Here is a 16,212-nt window from a genome sequence, read left to right as displayed (position 1 = left end):
TGGAGTCGAACCTCGTTCACGGGAAGGTCAAGGCCTCGTGTCTCCCAAGGGCATACCTGTGCTTCTTGGGAGGCATCCCAGGCCCACAGCCAGGCCCACGAAGCGCACACAGTCCCCATCCCTGGCCTCGTACTAGTCCAAGTCTCCAGTGAGCAAGCTGCTCAGTTGCCTGCACCTCTGGCACTGTCCCTGCCCTGTGGAGTGGCAAGGACTTCCCTGTCCAGGCCGTGCTGATAAATACAGAAACTCCATCTTTATTGGCTGTATAAACATCTCTGGGCTGTACATACATTTCATACATCGTAGTGGAGGGCCGAAAGAGGGGACCCCAGCAACACAGCAGCTCACCCTCTTTTGCCAAGGCCCACCCACTCTGTGCAAACCAAGGCCAACAGCTCCCGCTCCCTCTTCCTCCCAGAAGTCACTGTATAGGAAGGGGGTCAGGGGTCAAGGTGTAGGAGACAGGAGGGCTCAGTGGGGGAGGACACATGTAAGTGCTAGAATCAAACACTGAAGCAAAACAGGCAACTGGCACAGGCAGCAAGCTGGGACCTGGGGTGGGTGGGGGGTTGTGCAGGGAAGGGGAGTGAGGGGCCAAGCTGCCCTCTGGGCTCACAACCACGGCTCTGGGGTCTTGCCCTCACCACGGCAAGAGAGACCCGCTCTGGAGTCTCTGCTGAAAGCCCGGGGAACTGGGGACAAGGAGGCCACAGGTATCCCAAGGATGGCAAGGGGGTAACAGGAGCCAAGACCCCAGCCCCCCTCACCAAGTAGCCCCTCTCACTCCATTGAACATATAGCAGACTCCCACCTAGGTGCATACAGCTGCGGGGGCACTGGAGACTCAGATTCTCGGTGGGCAGGCGAGCAGGCAGTGAGGGAGAAAGAGGCTCTGAGGGGAAAGAACAGAGACCCTGGACTAGTACTCCTGGGACAGCAGTCAGTGGAAGGAGAGACAAGGCCCAAGAGAGCCCCCCTAGCCCAGCCAGGGGGGACGACAGCAGCAACTGGTCCACACAATGAGGACAGGGAACAAAAAAAGAGAAGATGCAAGGAGAAATACTGTGGTAAATAGGGGAGGGGCAGTCTCTACTCCACCCTCAGAAGAGCCTCGTGCCCACACAGCAGCTGAGACAGGTGCCCACTCCTCTCCACTCACACGGCCAGGGGGCAAAAGGGGGGTGCGAGAGTCCACCAGCCAGAGCGAGTGGCATGCACCAACAGAGCAACACCACTCTTCGGGCCTGCTCCTTTCCAACCAGGGACTCGGGCCCAGGACTGAGTGATGATCAGGGTGTTATAAGGTCAGGGACGTGGGCACAGAGGGGCTTGGCAGGGGCCTGATCTGTGAGAGGTAGAGGGACTACACACTCCCTGGGGCCTGCTGGGTAAACAAATCCCGGAAGGTAGGAACTGGGCACCTGGTTCTGCAAAGGGCAAGGAAAAGGAGACGGGGCAGGTCTAGGGGCAAAGCCCCTAGCCACTCAGGGGATGCAGATCCACTTTGACTTTCTCCCCACAGCTCAGCATTCCTATGGTGGGGAAGAAGCCACCAGAAGGTACGACAGCATCCTTCTTTCCGATGATCTTGCCATTCCGAGTGAAGAAAACCTGGGGGTGGGGGCACAGAGAGGGGTGGAGCAGGCTGGCTCTGGCCTCCTCTGATGATGCAGGCTTGAAACCCAAGCGCTCGAAGCTCCCAACTCCCAGAACCACCAGAGGGGAGAGACTCGGGTGACGTGGGAAGTAACCACAAGAGGGCGTCTGGAAACCAGCTCCCCACCATAGTCTGGCTGCATCCAGCATCTCAGAACACATCTCAGAACACGCCCACCACCAGGCTTTCCCTCTTCCTGCCTCTGGCTCCCCTCCTATTCCCCACTACCCCAGCCCCTGCCCAGGGCCAGGAACCCCAGTTCAAGCCCACACCCTCTCCACTTACCACCACCTTCTTGCCCTCATGCTCTTGCTCAATCTCTTCCCCATCTTCTTCCTCTTCCTCTTCCTCCTCTTCCTCTTCTCCCTCCTGGTGCAGGTACATGACATTCCGGACGTTCCGGACGGCTCGGGCAGTAGGGGACAGGATCACTGTGTCACAACTGTCATCACTGTCACCTAGGAGGCCAGGAAACCTGAGCTCCTGTGGTGCTGCCCCCACCGTCTGCCCGATCAGCCTGGCTGGCTACCCCTACCCCACTCACCCTCGCTGTCCAGAATGTAGTCCCGGGGGAACATGATTCCACAGCCCATAATGTCCCCTTTATAACAGCGTGGCCCGAATGGGTCGCCCACGCCACTGCCATGGAAGATCTTCCCGTCATCTGCCAGGGAGGAGGGGAGACAATAAGGCCCACACTTGAAGGAGGGGCTGACACTCCCCCCCTCCCCCCAAAGAGGCCCGTATTTTGAGCAGAATCCTTGCTCACCTCCCTCTCTGGCCCTGAGGAAGAGAGGGAGTCAAGGTGAAAAATGGAGAGACAGAAGTAGGAAGAGGCCCCAGATTTTTTTTTTTAAAAGTGATACAATTATCTGTTCACTAAAGAAGCTTAGCGGCTGACTCGCTCAGGGAGGTGGCAGGAAAGGGGCGAGGGGCCGAGAAGGGGATGAGGGTGACACCAGGAGCTCACAGCAACTCCTTTCTAAAGAAAGCCCTAAAGAGAGTCAAGCCAACCAAAAAAAGAAAGTGCAGAATCTGCAAGAAGGACGCAGAGGAAGCCAACTCAGAGGCCTGGAATGTCCAGTTTGGGCCCAGATCCCCCCGCCCCTGTTCGGCTCCCCTCGGTTTTCAGTCTGGAAGGAAAAACACAGACGAGGAGAAAGCACTACTGGCCTGGGAAGGGGAAATGATACGGCAGCAGGGAAAGGCTCTCCAGCCAGACGCTAGAGGGGAGACCCATCTGCAGGGGGCGGTGGGGGGTTTCAGAAAAATGGATGTCCCTGTGCCTGTACATGCCCCACCGCCCTGACGGCCTCAGGACAGCCCCAGCTCACCTGCGTGATAAGCCACAGAGCCTCTGCTCCAGCCAGGGTGTCTGTTCTTGGGATAATCCTGCACCGAGAAGGAAAAAGAAAACCTATGGTAGCATGCATGGAAAAAGGACAGGAGAGGGCATCTGAACTTTCAGTCTTCTCAGACAGATGGCTGCTCATACCCCTGCGGCCTCCCACAGCCTTCAGGCACTGGGAAAGCAGGACAAGCAGGGAAGGTGACCAGGAGACCTGGATTTCACAGCCGGCCTGCAGGCTGTGCCTAGCCCCACCTTCAGACCCAGTGTGCATGGTACAGTCAAGACCCTCTCTCAGGTTGTGGCGGAGGAGGGGGAAGGGTCTGTACCCTCCCACAGAGAACACATATAACCATATTCTGTCCACGCCTGCCCAACACCTCTCCCCGATTTCCCCAAGAGTCTCCAGGCCCCATCCCAATAGGCCCAGGCCTGAGTAGCAGTACAGGTAAAAAGCCAGCATGAGTGCCCACCTTCCGGGCCAGCCCCAAGGCGATGTAGCATTTCTCTCCAGGGTCCACGATCTCCACCTCAAAGTAGTGGCTACGGGTGCTCAGTGGGTGCCGGGCCTGGGCCAGCCCCACGTCAACGATGCTCTTGCCCTTGCCCAAGTACTCCAGCAGCTGCAGGGGAAGAGCCAAGGGCAGTGGGTGGTGCGGAGGGCAGATGGACACCTGCCCTAGAAACCTGGTCCCAAGGCACTCAAGACCAGCTTCCTGGGTCTGACAAAACCCCTGGATGAAAGGGAAAGGCACCTAGCAGCGTGCCGTGGGCCCCAACGTTCTAGGCAGGCATGAGAGAACAGGTTGGACTGGCGGGCAGCAAAGGGGGCAGCATGGGCAGAAGGGGTGAGCCCGGCACACACCTGCCACCTGAGCCGCAGTCTCTCCTTGCTCTGGAATAGAAGCGGGCACCAGCCCAGCAACCCGGAAGGCTGAGCTCCAGGGAGCACATGGAGGGGGGGGGGCGGTCTCCAGGCTGTGGCATCACCTCCCTGAATCATCCTGCTGGACGAGGCCTCCCCAAGGGCCCTGGGCACAGAGAGGAGGAGCCCTGAAGACCAGGCTGAGCGGACCCCTGGAGGGGCCTAATGCGGAGGACAGGGAGGGTGCGGGTGTTAGGTGCCAGGTCCAGATGTCTGAAGGGAGATGAGCTCAGAAACCGATTCTGCCTGGGATGGGACGACCATAATTCCTCAAGGTCTGTTTTACTCGCCTTTGGAGAGCTGGGTCAGCGAGGTGCCGAGGGAAGCCAGAGAACCCAGAATGACCAGCTCTACTCCTTTACTTAACATGAGGGCAGGGAACCGGCGGGCCAAACACACGAAGGCAAGCTTTCCTGCTTGCAGCCTCTCACAGCTCTTGCAGAGGGCTTGGGTATGTGGGGCTGTGGGGAGAGGGGAGGTGACTGATGGACTCTTGGGGCTCTTCAGTTCCACAGTGGTCCTGCCCGGGCATGATGGGGCGGCAACCCCCAAGCTGGGAGGATTTATTTATCAGTTGTCATGGTAATGGTGAGGTTATGACTCAACCCCATCCCCTCTTTCCCCACCCTCAGCATCACCTGGGAATCCTTAATCCCTTTTTAATTAGCCAAACTGCCCCTCAAGATTTTATTCTACCCTCCCGCCCCTCCAGCCCCAAAGAAAACACTGCCTGGGGACCTCCTCCACTTTCCCTGGCAAGCCTTTGGATGCTGGCCTCTCACCCCCCCGAGAACTCGTGCCTGAACAGGAAAGGAATGAGGCTTGCCTGCACCAGCGTGGAAGCCTGCATATGTCTCCGGCACAGGCAGAGCCTGCAATCTGCACCACTGCTTCAGAGAGGAACTGGAGGGACTGGGCCCCCTTCTTGGGCTGGGATCCCCAAAGCCTGGCCACCTCAAGTCCATCCTCTCTTCCCACTCCAAAAGAGAATGGAGGCGAGCAGAGGCGACCAGGGGAAAAGCCAGGGCTGCCTGGGACATCCACACCCAGGCCTTTCAATGTCCTCCGGCCACCACCCTGCGTGTTTCGAGTTACACTGGCTCTTTTGTAGTCACACCCCTAGCCCAGGTCTCCTCTGTTAGTTCCCACTGCTTTCTTTCCTCAGAATGGGGTCCCTGACAGGCCATCTTCTGATTTACTCACTATTCCACACTGCTGGAATTCCCCACTCAGCCCTCTGTGCTGTCTACCCAGCCAGCCTCCTCCTCCAGCTCCCTGCAGGCCTGAGGGGTGGCGTCTTCGCGGGCTCCCAGCCCGCCCAGTGTGCGCAGCCCCCAACCCACCCTCTCCGGCCAGCATTGCAGAGCTGGGTGGGGGACCCCACAGCTGCCCTTGACCCACTTCGTCCAATTGGCCTCGGTGTAGGAAACACAGTGTTCTTTGCTGAGAGAGCCAAGAGACAGATGCTCCAGATCCCAATCCTTGGGAAAAACCCGCCCAACCATTCCCTCAGCCTCAGCCCCGAGGAGACTGCAAACTTCGATCTTGGCCGCACACAGCGTGGGGCCACTTTCTCCAGCTAAAAGGTCAGGAGTGCCAAGCACATGACCTGGGACTCTGCAACCCACTCCCCAGCCGGCCCACCACTCAGACATGACGGCTGACAGCTGGGAGGCTACGTCCCCGCAATGCTGCCCTCCGCAAGTGAGGCACAGCCACCCCGCAGGCTGTAAGCCCCCCAACTCCCCTGCTGCTCTCTCATGGGCTCTCCTGCTCCTGTCTGGCGAAGGCCCCCCGAGCCCTCACAGTGAGTCCCCCCAGAGCGCTCCCAGCACCTACGGGGCAGGTGGACACTGTGGCCTCGGGGGCAGATCCTAGCTCAAGTTCACTCCCCTTCCTGAGACCAGGGCTGAGAGCAGATGGGAGCTTTACCCCTGAGCTGCCAGACTCTCGATACTGGTCCCTCAACCTGTGCCTTGGAAGCCTCTCCATTAGAAAGAGAATTGCATGGACCCAGGTTCCAATCTTAACTCCAGTTACTTACTAGCCACTAACTTCGAGCAAGTGATTTCCACTGCTTTAGGCCTCAGTTTCTTCAACAGTGACAAAGGGATACTACCACCTGCGTTTCCAAAATAAATGAAGGGTGTCAAGTGCCCAGCACAGAGCCCGCACCCAGCAGGGGCTCAGTAGTTGTTCTACCTTTCCCTAAATCAGGAAATGGGGCTTGGACCTGAACATTCCAACACGTCAGTGCTCCCTAAACATTAACAGCCACTCTAGAGCTACAACAGACTAGACCTGCCAATCACAGAAGGAAAAAATCCATCTCAGCCCTTACTTCCAACTACAATGGCCCTCTAGGCTCCCAGAACTGGTCACCTCCCCCCCAGGAGAGATGAGCCCCAGATGACTCCATCCCAATCCACCAGCCGTCTCCTCTTAGTGCTTCTCCTCCAGCAATGCCGGACCAAGAGGAATGCACCCCTACATCTTTGGTGGGGGCAGGGTCACCCACTCCTTGGGGCTCTCAAACCCCCCTGACTCTTGCACCTCCTCCTCACACCCCCAAAGCCTCGGGAGGCCAAACAGGTGGACTCAAGGGCACAGAGCAGAGGCTGCAGCACCCGGGGCAGAGAGTCTCCTGCGCTCCAACCCCCCCACCACGTACCAGCAGTGCCTTCCCAGCCTTTTCTCTCCTGCTGGTATCTGCCCTCCTCCTCTGGCAGCCCTTCTCCTCTTGCCAGCAGAGACCCTAATCCCTCTTGACAGGAGCAAGGGAGGGCTCAGTGCCCTGAGGGCCTAGAAGCAGCTAAAACAGGAACCCAGAATATGCTCCCCACCGGCCAGCTCAGGCCCCAACATGGTCTCCTCCTGGGTTGGTTGGGGGAGGACCCCAGAGGGTGGGGCCTCCTTCACCTCTCTTTGTGTACCAGAGGTGTTGTCCCGTCACTAAGGAGTTGCCAGAGGAGCTAGGAGCAGGAAACAAAGACAGAATGAGGCTAATCCCCCAGCTTTACCTACTGCCCCCCACCCTCCCACACATGACTTCACTTTGCAAGGCCTGCGGGCAGGGATGAGGTGAGGGGCAACACCCCCATCCCTGAGCAAACATGGCAGCAACTCTTCAACACCCTCAGTGCTCTGCAAAGTGTGTGTGGGGGGAAACTCCTTGGGAAGGGAAACTGAGGCCCCAGGATGCAGGGGGAAGAATTCCACCCAAGAAAGAGCCAGGTTAGTCTGGATATGACAACTGTTGAAGCTAGGTAGTGGGGAGATGGGTGCTCACTGTGCTGTTGCTTCAACTTTTCTGTATGTTGGAAATTGTTCATAATGTAACATTAGAGCCAAAAAAAATGGGGGTCAGGAATTTGCTCTTCTTTGTGGGAAAAACCGCTGAGAAGGGAAGAGAGAAGATAACTGAGACTCCGAATTGAGAGAGAGGCCTAGGAGGCAAAGGGTCCCATGGCAGCCAGGTAAGTTCCCCTAGAAGGATGGGGGCGAAGGGAGCTAGTCAGGAGACTCACAGGGCAAGTGGGAACTTAAGCCCAGAATTCCGGATTCATCTTATGAGAGGGGCCAGGAGGAGAGACGATGGGCTACAGGAGAGGGGCTGGGGAGAAAGGCACACCATGTATCCGGCAGTGGACAGGGCCAGGGCAAGGGATCCAAGAATGAGTGTCTGGGCTTAGTTTCGTGGCTAATTCACTGTTTGACATTTGAACCAGTCTCTTCGCTTCTGAGTGGGGCTGTCTTTTCATCAGCCACACAACAAAAAGAGCTATGGGAACACGAGGGCTGTCATGATGACAAGGATGACTGCGGGAGGGAACTCCAAGCACCGTGGGTCTGGGCGCCGGGGACACCGCAGGCCATGCGTGTCAGGGAACGGTCTCTGGCTCTGCACTGAGAAGCCCTGGACTGGATGGCATCAGAGCCTCTCTCAAACCTTTATGGTTCTAAAGGGCACTCGACTGGAAACTTCACCCAAGACAGGGTCCAACCCACAGCAAGAGGTCTGAGGCCCCAGGGAAAGGCTCCCCAGAGAGGGGACGGAAAACAGGAAGAGCAAAGAGGAGAAACAGCTGAGCTAGACATCTTTAGAAATGGGAGGCACAGGCATGGCCCTACTGACCTCTCCCAGGCTCCTCCAGGAAACACAACTCTAAGGGCTGGATCAGAATTACACTGGGTGGTCAGAAGAGACAAGAGGGAGCAGGGCAAGAGACAAGTGGGGATGGAAGAAACTGGGTAAATCACCCTCATTTGAAAGATGGCAAGAGGGGGTGCCTGGGTGGCTCAGTGGATTAAAGCCTCTGCCTTCAGAGGCTCAGGTCATGATCCCAGCATCCTGGGATCGAGCCCCGCATTGGGCTCTCTGCTCAGCAGGGAGCCTTCATTCCCCACCGCCCCCCCCGCTGCTGGTCTGCCTCTCTGCCTACTTGTGATCTCTATCTGATAAATAAATAAAATCTAGAAAGAAAGAAAGAAAGAAAGAAAGAGAGAGAGAGAGAGAGAGAGAGAAAGAAAGAAAGAAAGAAAGAAAGAAAGAGAAAAGTGGCAAGAGGAGGAAAGAGGCAGATATCCGTCAAGAGGCTCATGCCTTAGTCTGCCCCAGGGGAGCAGGTGCTCAGGGAACGGAGTGCCCACCCTGCCGGCAGTCCCAGCCTGGGGTGAGGGTCTGAGACAAGAGCCAGACTTCACAGCTCATGTCTAAGAAAGAAAAAATTCTCCAAAGTGTGACCTGAGGGCACTGGGGGAGGGCAGAGAGGAAGGAAGGCTATTTATAAATGTCTACAGGATTCTACATCAATTAGAAAAGATTGCCTGGGAGGAGCTGGGGGCAGAGTGGGGACAGGTCCAGGCAGGGAAAGGATGCCAGGAAAACACTCTTGAGGAGAGGTCAGGGATGAGAGCTGGAACATCACCCTGGCTCAGTCCCAAGTTCAACTCTGTAGATGTTGTCAAAATGATAGTGGATAGTAGAAGGGGGAAAAGATAGGAAAGAGATGAGGGTCAAGGAGTGGGGATCTGAAGCCCCTGGCTTGCAGCCAGCACCATCCTCAGAACCCAACGCCAGAGGGGGTGCGGAGTATCAGAAGCAACAGGAGGGCACACATGCTGCCATTTTCCTTAAGTCTGACTCACCTTGAACTCCAGAATTGGGGGAGCCTTGCTCATAATCCACTCCCACCCCCCACTGTCTCTGTTTTGCTACCAAAGGCTGAACTGAAAACAGCCTGGGTTCGGGTGAGAAGGCCAGAGGGTGGAGAAAAAGGTTGAGCCAGAAGCAAGAGGGCAGCAGGGGGACAATTCGAAGTGGGAGGCCCGAGCAGCCCACTGGAGGTCAGGGCCAGACCCCTGACTCAGCAGCCATTCACTCCCAACCCAACATGAGGCAGAGAGGGTAAAGGTGAAGAACTTCCCTCTCCCAAGGTTCAAATATTCCCCAAGAAAGTTTCAAATCCAGGGAGAGACCAGAGCAGGTACAATGGGAAGATGTCTAAAAAAGCAAGCTTTGCAGAGTCCAGGACGCTCATGGAATTTTCATCTGCCTCTGTTCTCATCCTCTATTAAAATGTAGCGGGGGACACCTGGCTGGCTCAGTCATTAAGCATCTGCCTTTGGCTCAGGTCATGATCCCAGGGTCCTGGATTGAGCCCATCGGGCTCTCTGCTCAGCGGGGAGCCTGCTTCTCCCTCTCCCACTCTCCCACTCCCACTCTCCCTTGCTTGTGTTCCCTCTCTCACTGTGTCTCTGTCAAATAGATAAAAAAATATATTTTTTTTAAATGTAGGGAGAAGACGGAAGCCTCTGATAGTCACGCTTACTACAAAAAGATCTCAGAACCTTCCCCCACGGGACTGGGACTTGTGACAGTGAATGGAGGGCTTGGACCTGCTGAACTGGGATGCGGCAAAATGGGGATCCAGGCATCCCACTTGCAAGTGAGCCCCAGCCTTTCAAAGGCAGGTGTATAGGGCAGCAGAGGGCACCAGGTGCAGAAGGAACCAAAGAAGGCAAAGGAGAACCTAGTGCCATGCCAAGAGTAGAGAAACTAACCTGAGCTCTCTGGGCCGGGCAAGGGAAGAAGAACAATCAGCACTAAGGGGAACACGGATCTGGATTCAAAGAATCATGTCAAAGTCCCAAATTCCCATCTCCCAAAACCCTACAAAAGACACTGTCTTCACTCCCCATTCTAAGTAATTCAGCCCGCTTATGCGGCCCAGGGAGGTTGCGCCCAGCCCTCCCCGCCGACCCCCCCCCCCCCACCCCCCGTCACTCACAGTTCCACAGACTCGGACATCATGCAGCCGGCCCCACTCGTCCTCGTAACTGTCCACCATCATGACACTGTCGTCTTCGCGGCCCAGCTCAGCGTTGAGGTGCAGGCGCACCTCCTCACCCAGGGAGTGCATGCCCACCGCTGGGAACAGTCCGTCTGGGGACATGGGCATGATGGTGGAGCCCACCTGCAGCGGAGGGAGGGAGAGCCGGAGGGAGGGAGCTGCCACCTGGCTCCCTGCTCCTCAGTGCACCTAATTCTCACCAGGGTACTTCTGAGATGATGCAACAAATAATTATCACACACACTGACAGACAGAAAAAAAGAGGTACAGAGAAGTTTAAAAAGTGGCTAAGGACTCCTGGACGAGCAAGGCATCCACAGCGCTAGACAGCAAACACAAGTCTCTTGACTTTTGGCATGTGAGTGTGTTCTGGAGCAGGAAAGAGCAGAGGCAGGGACACTAAGGAAGGACATCATCGTGGCCAAGGCCTAAGAAAGCCATCCTCCCAGGGTGGGAGAGGGAGTTGGATAGGAGAAGAAAGAGAGCTGGGGGTCCCTCTCTTCTACTTGCTCTTCCCCAACCCTTCAGCACTACTAGGCTCTCTCTGAAGAGGGAAGGAAAGATGTGAAACAAGAAAATAACACAGAAAGGACATATCCTCAAAAGCATTCAATCAAAGCTCTGAAGAGGACCTCCAGCTTATGCGTCAAAGCCATAACCTCTACCTCTCGTTTTTTTGCTCAAAACCTTCCCCCACATCACCCAATCCTGCTTCCCCTACCCCATTTCGGTCCACCTGCCCCTCTGCATCTCTCGTCTAGGCAAATGTCCCAGCTTCCCTGGGCAGGGGAAGTGGCTTCTCCCGCATGCAGACTTCGGGGGAAGTCGAGGATGGCCTGAAGGAGGTGGGAACGAAGCCAAGGGGTCCCTGGGCAAGCCTCAGCTGGGCGATTTTCATTCCCACAATTCCTTGGATGGCTTCAAGCCACTTAAATCCCACCCAGGATTTCCCACTCACCCGTTTCCCGTTTTTGGTGAAGAAGATCTGGGCAGTCTGCACATCAAAGGACACGGGCTCGATGCCGCAGCCAATCCGGTCCCCAGAGTTGCACTTTGACCCAAACTGCCGGCCTTTGGCTCGGCCATTGTACAGCCTGTGGACGGGGCAGCACAGACAGAGGACCTGACCCTGGCCTCCCAACTTCTCCAGAGCACCGGACCTCTGGGGCCCCTCTTGCTGCTCCCAGTCATTCTGTGACGCACCTACCTGTGTCCACGCATGAGCTCCACCCTCCCCTCTAAGTCCGCAAACCTCCAAGGCTCGCCATCAGGCCACCTTTCTGTCCTGATCAGAAAAGTCCATGAAAATACCCCAAGATAGGTGAAGGAAGGGCAAAAGCCACCCAAGGTAGTCCTTTGTTATCTAAGGTCCCCAAACCCATGGGAAAGGGGTAAGGTTCCACAGACGATAACTCACTTGCCATCATCAGCATGGTAGGCTACAGAGTCAGGCAACCAGCCAGGCTGGTGATCCAGGCTGTAGTACTGTGGGACAAGTCCCACAGCTATGGTGCCCCGGACCCCGCTGTCCACAATCGATACCTGGAGGGAGGAGAGCAGGGCAGTCAGCAGGCACCAGAAATGGGATGAGTTGCTGGGGGCTTGGGGAAGAGCAGTCAGACATCAAAAACTCAAAGAGGCTCAGAGAGACCAAAAACATGTGAATCAGAGAAAAGTCAGGGCACTAAGAGGAGCACTGGGGAGACTAGGGGCCTACTTTGTCAGGATTACTCAGAAAATCATTTCCAAATTATGGAAACAGACAGGAGATGGAGCAGAGGCTGGGCTCAGGTTAGCAGGTGGGAAAGGCCACAGGTCAGAGTCTGGGGTATGTGTCAACATCTACCTAGCTGAGGGGCAGGAGAACAGAGGGACAGGGTGACAGGACTAGGGCACCTGTCTCTCAGCTGAGGCACCACGCTATCCTGTGCCCTTTTCTCAGCCAAGTAGACAGCCCTGATGGAAAATTAAAAGGATCAGATCAAGAATCTAGTAAAAGAGCTCCCCGGAGCTTAACAAGCTCTCCCCCTGCTCTGCCCATCCACTGCCTTGATCACCTCAAAATAATTGCTGTCCTTGGTCAGAGGTCGAGAAGCCACGTAGCAGCCAACTTCACCGGAGTTTCCATGGTAACTGAGGGAGGAATGAGGGGGGAGTTCCATGAGCAGCCTAGCCCAAGAGCTGGGGGGAGGGCCTCAGCATCTCCACCCCCAACCCCAACCCACAAGGGCCAACACAGTGGAGACTCCATCAGACCACACTTCAGGACATCTGCACAGACACCATAATGAAATACTTGAGGTCACCCACCCCTCCTGCTGCCTCCAGCCAGGGTCCAGCCCACACCAGACCAACACAAGCCTGGCTCCTTCATTTCCAGGGGGAAAAGAATGCAGAGCCTCCCTTAGTTGCCTAGCAGGGGTCTCACAACCCTGTCTAACCTCAGTCCCTCATGCTGCAGCTTCAGCCCTTTTCCTCTGGCTCTGTTCTCAATGGAGCTGAAGAAAGTCTGGTCTCTATCCTCTGTACCAAAGCCCTTTGTAGATTGGAAGATGGGTATTCGGTCCCCACTCCTCAATTTTCTTGTCTCCAGGCTAAATAGCACTACTTCCTTCCCCGCCTTCAGGGACAGCTTTATGAGAGAATTAGGCTCAGAAGGAGTCAGGGAAGGGGATTAAGCCAGAAAAGAGAGAGAAAACAAACACAAACACACACCCCGAAGGGTTGGACAGTGGCGGGCAGGATGCACTAGGGAACTATCCTTTCCAAAACAGGAAATCCACTGCCTCTGACATGGCTACTCTCCTCCAAACCCAACCCCTGAGACCCAGGCTGTGGAGACACAGACACCCCACACTGGAGTCCTCTCAACAAGGCGCTGGGGCAACTCAAGGCACCTGCCACTTCCTATATCTGACATAATTCCTTCCAACGTGGACCAGGACAGAGTGACCCAGAAACAGGCAGAAGAGAGTGAGGGCTGTAGGAGTACATGCTGCTCCACTCAGAAAGGCCTCCAGGGTCAAAGGCTTGCCCAGTGTAGACAGTCCTTGCTTCCAAAAAAGCCCTTTTTCATCTCTAAGATCTGGCAGAGCAAGGAAAATGTGAAAGCACCCCTCCCCGCCGCCACCTCACCTCAAAGTGTCTCCATCTACAAGAATGTGCTTGAACCTCTCCTGGTATCGGAAAGCTCGGACCTCCCGAATCTCCCGGATCCTCCGGCGCCAATTCAGAAACCGGTAGTGCAGGTTGAGGTCATCCATCTTGTTCATGAGAACAAACCTGCCACGGGGAAAAGGGGACTGAGAAGGAAGCAGGGCCCTGAGCAAAGCAGCTCAGCCTGTTTGACCCAGAACGTGGACAGGGCACTGGACTCGAAGCCATCCTTTCAATCGGCAAACATGTACTGACTCCTGCTATATGCACCAAAAACAGGTGACATTCCTGTTCTCACTGCACTTCCATTCTAGTCGGGAGGCATGACAGATGAGACACAGACCCGACAGTGTTGGCCAGTGGAAGAAACAACAGAGTGGGGTGACACAGAATAATGGGGTAAAGTCTAAAGACTACTTTGGATACAGTGGACAGAGGAGGCCTCTCTGAGGAGACATTTGATTTGAGAAGAGGCCAGGCATGTGACAAGCCCAAGGAAGAGTACTTCAGGTAGAGGGGACAGCCAGGACACAGGTCCTGGGCTAGAAGGGAGCAGGCATGGTAGAGGAACAGAAAGGCCAGGGTGGCTGGTGTGTAGGGAAAATGTGGGAGAATGTTCAAGAAGAGGATGGGAAGAAGGCTGGAGCCAGAGAGAGGCCCTACAAGGCCCTGCAGACCATGTTACGGAGTTTGGATTTCCTTCCAAGTGGGATGGGAAACCTCTGGAGGGTTTTAAGCAAGAAAATGATAGGATTTTAAGGTTTATCAGATCTTAAAGATCATTCCTGCCCTTGTCTGGAGAATCGATCATAACAGAAGCAAGAACAGAAGTGGAGAACAATTAAGCAGGAGACTGTTCCAGCAGCTCCAATGAGACATGGTATCCATTAGGATGGTAGCAGTGAAAATGCAGAGAAGTAGAATGACCTGGGTATTTAAACCACCACAATGCTAATGAATGAATGAATGGATGGATGGATGGATGGATGGGTTTTTCCTGGAAGCGAAAAGTGAGAAAAACAGGAGGTTATTTTCTCTTCCTGTCACCCAACAATGGGACAGGGGTTCCATCAAGGCCGGACAGTGCCTTGCATACAGTAGGTGCTTAAATAAGCCTCAGCTGGGCTGAATTCAATCCTTCAATCCTAAAGCGCCCCCTCCTGCAGTAGCTGCAAGCCACCACGTGGCCCAGAAGGGTAGGCACCACCGGGGCTGCCCTCCTCGCACGCAACCAGGGCTCCACCCTAGACAGATACTGGCCCCCAGACCTGGGGACGTCTGCTCGCCCAGAACCGCACAGCCTCGGCACCCACGAGTGGCAGCCGCACCGGGTACCTCCTCCAGCCTGGGCACGGCCTGGTCGCTCAGACGAGACCCGGGGACCCGGGGGTCCGGCTCGTCCCCGCGACTACGCACAGTCTCCCCAGGCCCGGCACCGAGGAGGGTCCCGAGGCAGGAAGCCCAGTGACCGAGGCTCACGCCACGCCCCTGACCCCGAAGCCCCCGCCCAGGACCCCCGCCTCCTGCCTCAAGCTCCCAGGAGACCCGAGGCCTCCGGGACCCCGCCCCCGATCCCCGCCTACCGGGGCCGCCGCGTCCTCCTCATCCATAGGCCTCTCAGCTCCGCACCCTAGCTCTTCGGCCGCCGCCACCACACACATCCGGGTCCCCGCCCTTCCTACGCTCCTCCGAGGCCCGCCCCTCCCCTCCCACGCCGGCCAATCTGCAGCGGCCCAGGACGACGGACATCTGCAGGGGCCAATCGGAGGACGCAGGCAGGGTCGGGCGCGGCCCGGTGAGCTGGGTACCTAGCGCAGGGTAGGGGCTGGTAAAGCCGAGTGTCGGAGGGTGGGAGGCGGCGACGTGGCGGCGCGGAGGTCGCGCCCGGCGCCCTGGGCGCTGACTGGGCAGCCAAGGGGCGGCTCCCGCGGTGGGCGGGGAGAAGGTCGCTGCGCACCTACGGCGACTGCCAATCTTGCCCGAGCGCTCCTTCTGTGCGGGACGTGCCGCGGAGGAAGGCTTCGTAGCAACGTCCTTTTAATCCACTCCGCAACCTTCTGAAATGAATCTTGTTATTATCTCCCTTTTGCAAATGAAGATCCTGAGGCTGGCCTCCATAGCTCGTGCACCTAACTGTTCCCGCATGCTTTATATTCGCCGGAGCTGTGCTGTTACCATGTGCTCTCTATTCTCCGGAGCTCCGTGTCATGTCATCTTACGCTCGTTCTGGGAAGGACAGTCCATTCCATGAGGAGAGAACTTTGGATGCGGAAAGCTCAGTGGCACGAAACGTCACTCTGTTCCGGACCGGAGGCTCTGGGTGTGACCTAAGTAAAGTTAGGCGGGAGTCATTACGTGAAGGGTGGAAGGATACTTATATTTATTGAGCACCTACTAAAGAGTGTTTGGAGCTACCCAGATCGCCTCCCATCACCAGATCTCTCTTCCAGATAGGAGGATTTTCCCTCCTCTGCATTCTCATACCATGTCATTTGGGCCTCATCGCTAGCACTTTTTTCCTACCCTTTATTATTTAAGTGTCACCTCTGTATATAGATCTGTCTCTGACAGACTGTGGTATCCTTCAGAGCCTGGGCTTTATCCCATGCTTATAAATAGTTATTGTTACAAATGTTGGATGGGATGGAAGCCTTCATCTTGTATACCAAACAGCAGCCACTTGGCCACTTGGCATGATGGAAATCGATGAGGGAAGTAAATGTAGATCGGAAATTGGGAAATCTGGATGAAAGCTTCAGTTCTGTCTGTGCCT

At 56.0% G+C, this 16,212-nt stretch overlaps 1 protein-coding gene across 2 annotated transcripts; it reads right to left on the bottom strand.

Annotated features, from left to right (window-relative positions):
- Window positions 1–231: 231 nt before the first annotated feature.
- Window positions 232–15,140, bottom strand: SPRYD3 (SPRY domain containing 3). 2 transcript variants are annotated; one of them, XM_032876696.1, is made up of 11 exons: window positions 15,023–15,140; window positions 13,419–13,565; window positions 12,341–12,416; window positions 11,701–11,825; window positions 11,242–11,377; window positions 10,221–10,406; window positions 3,479–3,628; window positions 2,992–3,049; window positions 2,202–2,321; window positions 1,943–2,115; window positions 232–1,611 (listed from the first exon to the last, which is right to left on the bottom strand). In XM_032876696.1, exons 1-11 carry the CDS (start codon window positions 15,043–15,045, stop codon window positions 1,477–1,479), a joined length of 1,329 nt encoding a protein of 442 aa, XP_032732587.1. In that variant the 5' UTR covers window positions 15,046–15,140; the 3' UTR covers window positions 232–1,476. The 2 variants fall into 2 exon arrangements, with proteins under 2 accessions (XP_032732587.1, XP_032732588.1); XM_032876697.1 differs by lacking the exon at window positions 3,479–3,628.
- Window positions 15,141–16,212: the final 1,072 nt, after the last annotated feature.

Source organism: Lontra canadensis, unplaced genomic scaffold, assembly GCF_010015895.1.
Source record: "Lontra canadensis isolate GAN:19392208 unplaced genomic scaffold, GSC_riverotter_1.0 scaffold59, whole genome shotgun sequence".
In the NCBI taxonomy this organism is placed as follows: domain Eukaryota; kingdom Metazoa; phylum Chordata; class Mammalia; order Carnivora; family Mustelidae; genus Lontra; species Lontra canadensis.
Note: the sequence above shows the minus strand (reverse complement) of the source record. Positions and strands in the feature narration are given on the sequence as shown.

Excerpts from the sequence above, each read along its gene's own strand:
- SPRYD3 (XM_032876696.1), bottom strand. The coding sequence starts at position 15,045 with ATGAGGAGGACGCGGCGGCCCCG. Across the intron at positions 10,407-11,241 it reads TCACCAAAAACGGGAAACGG|GTGGGCTCCACCATCATGCC; the intron begins GTGAGTGGGAAA and ends CCTCCGCTGCAG. Across the intron at positions 3,050-3,478 it reads CCTTGGGGCTGGCCCGGAAG|GATTATCCCAAGAACAGACA; the intron begins GTGGGCACTCAT and ends TTCTCGGTGCAG.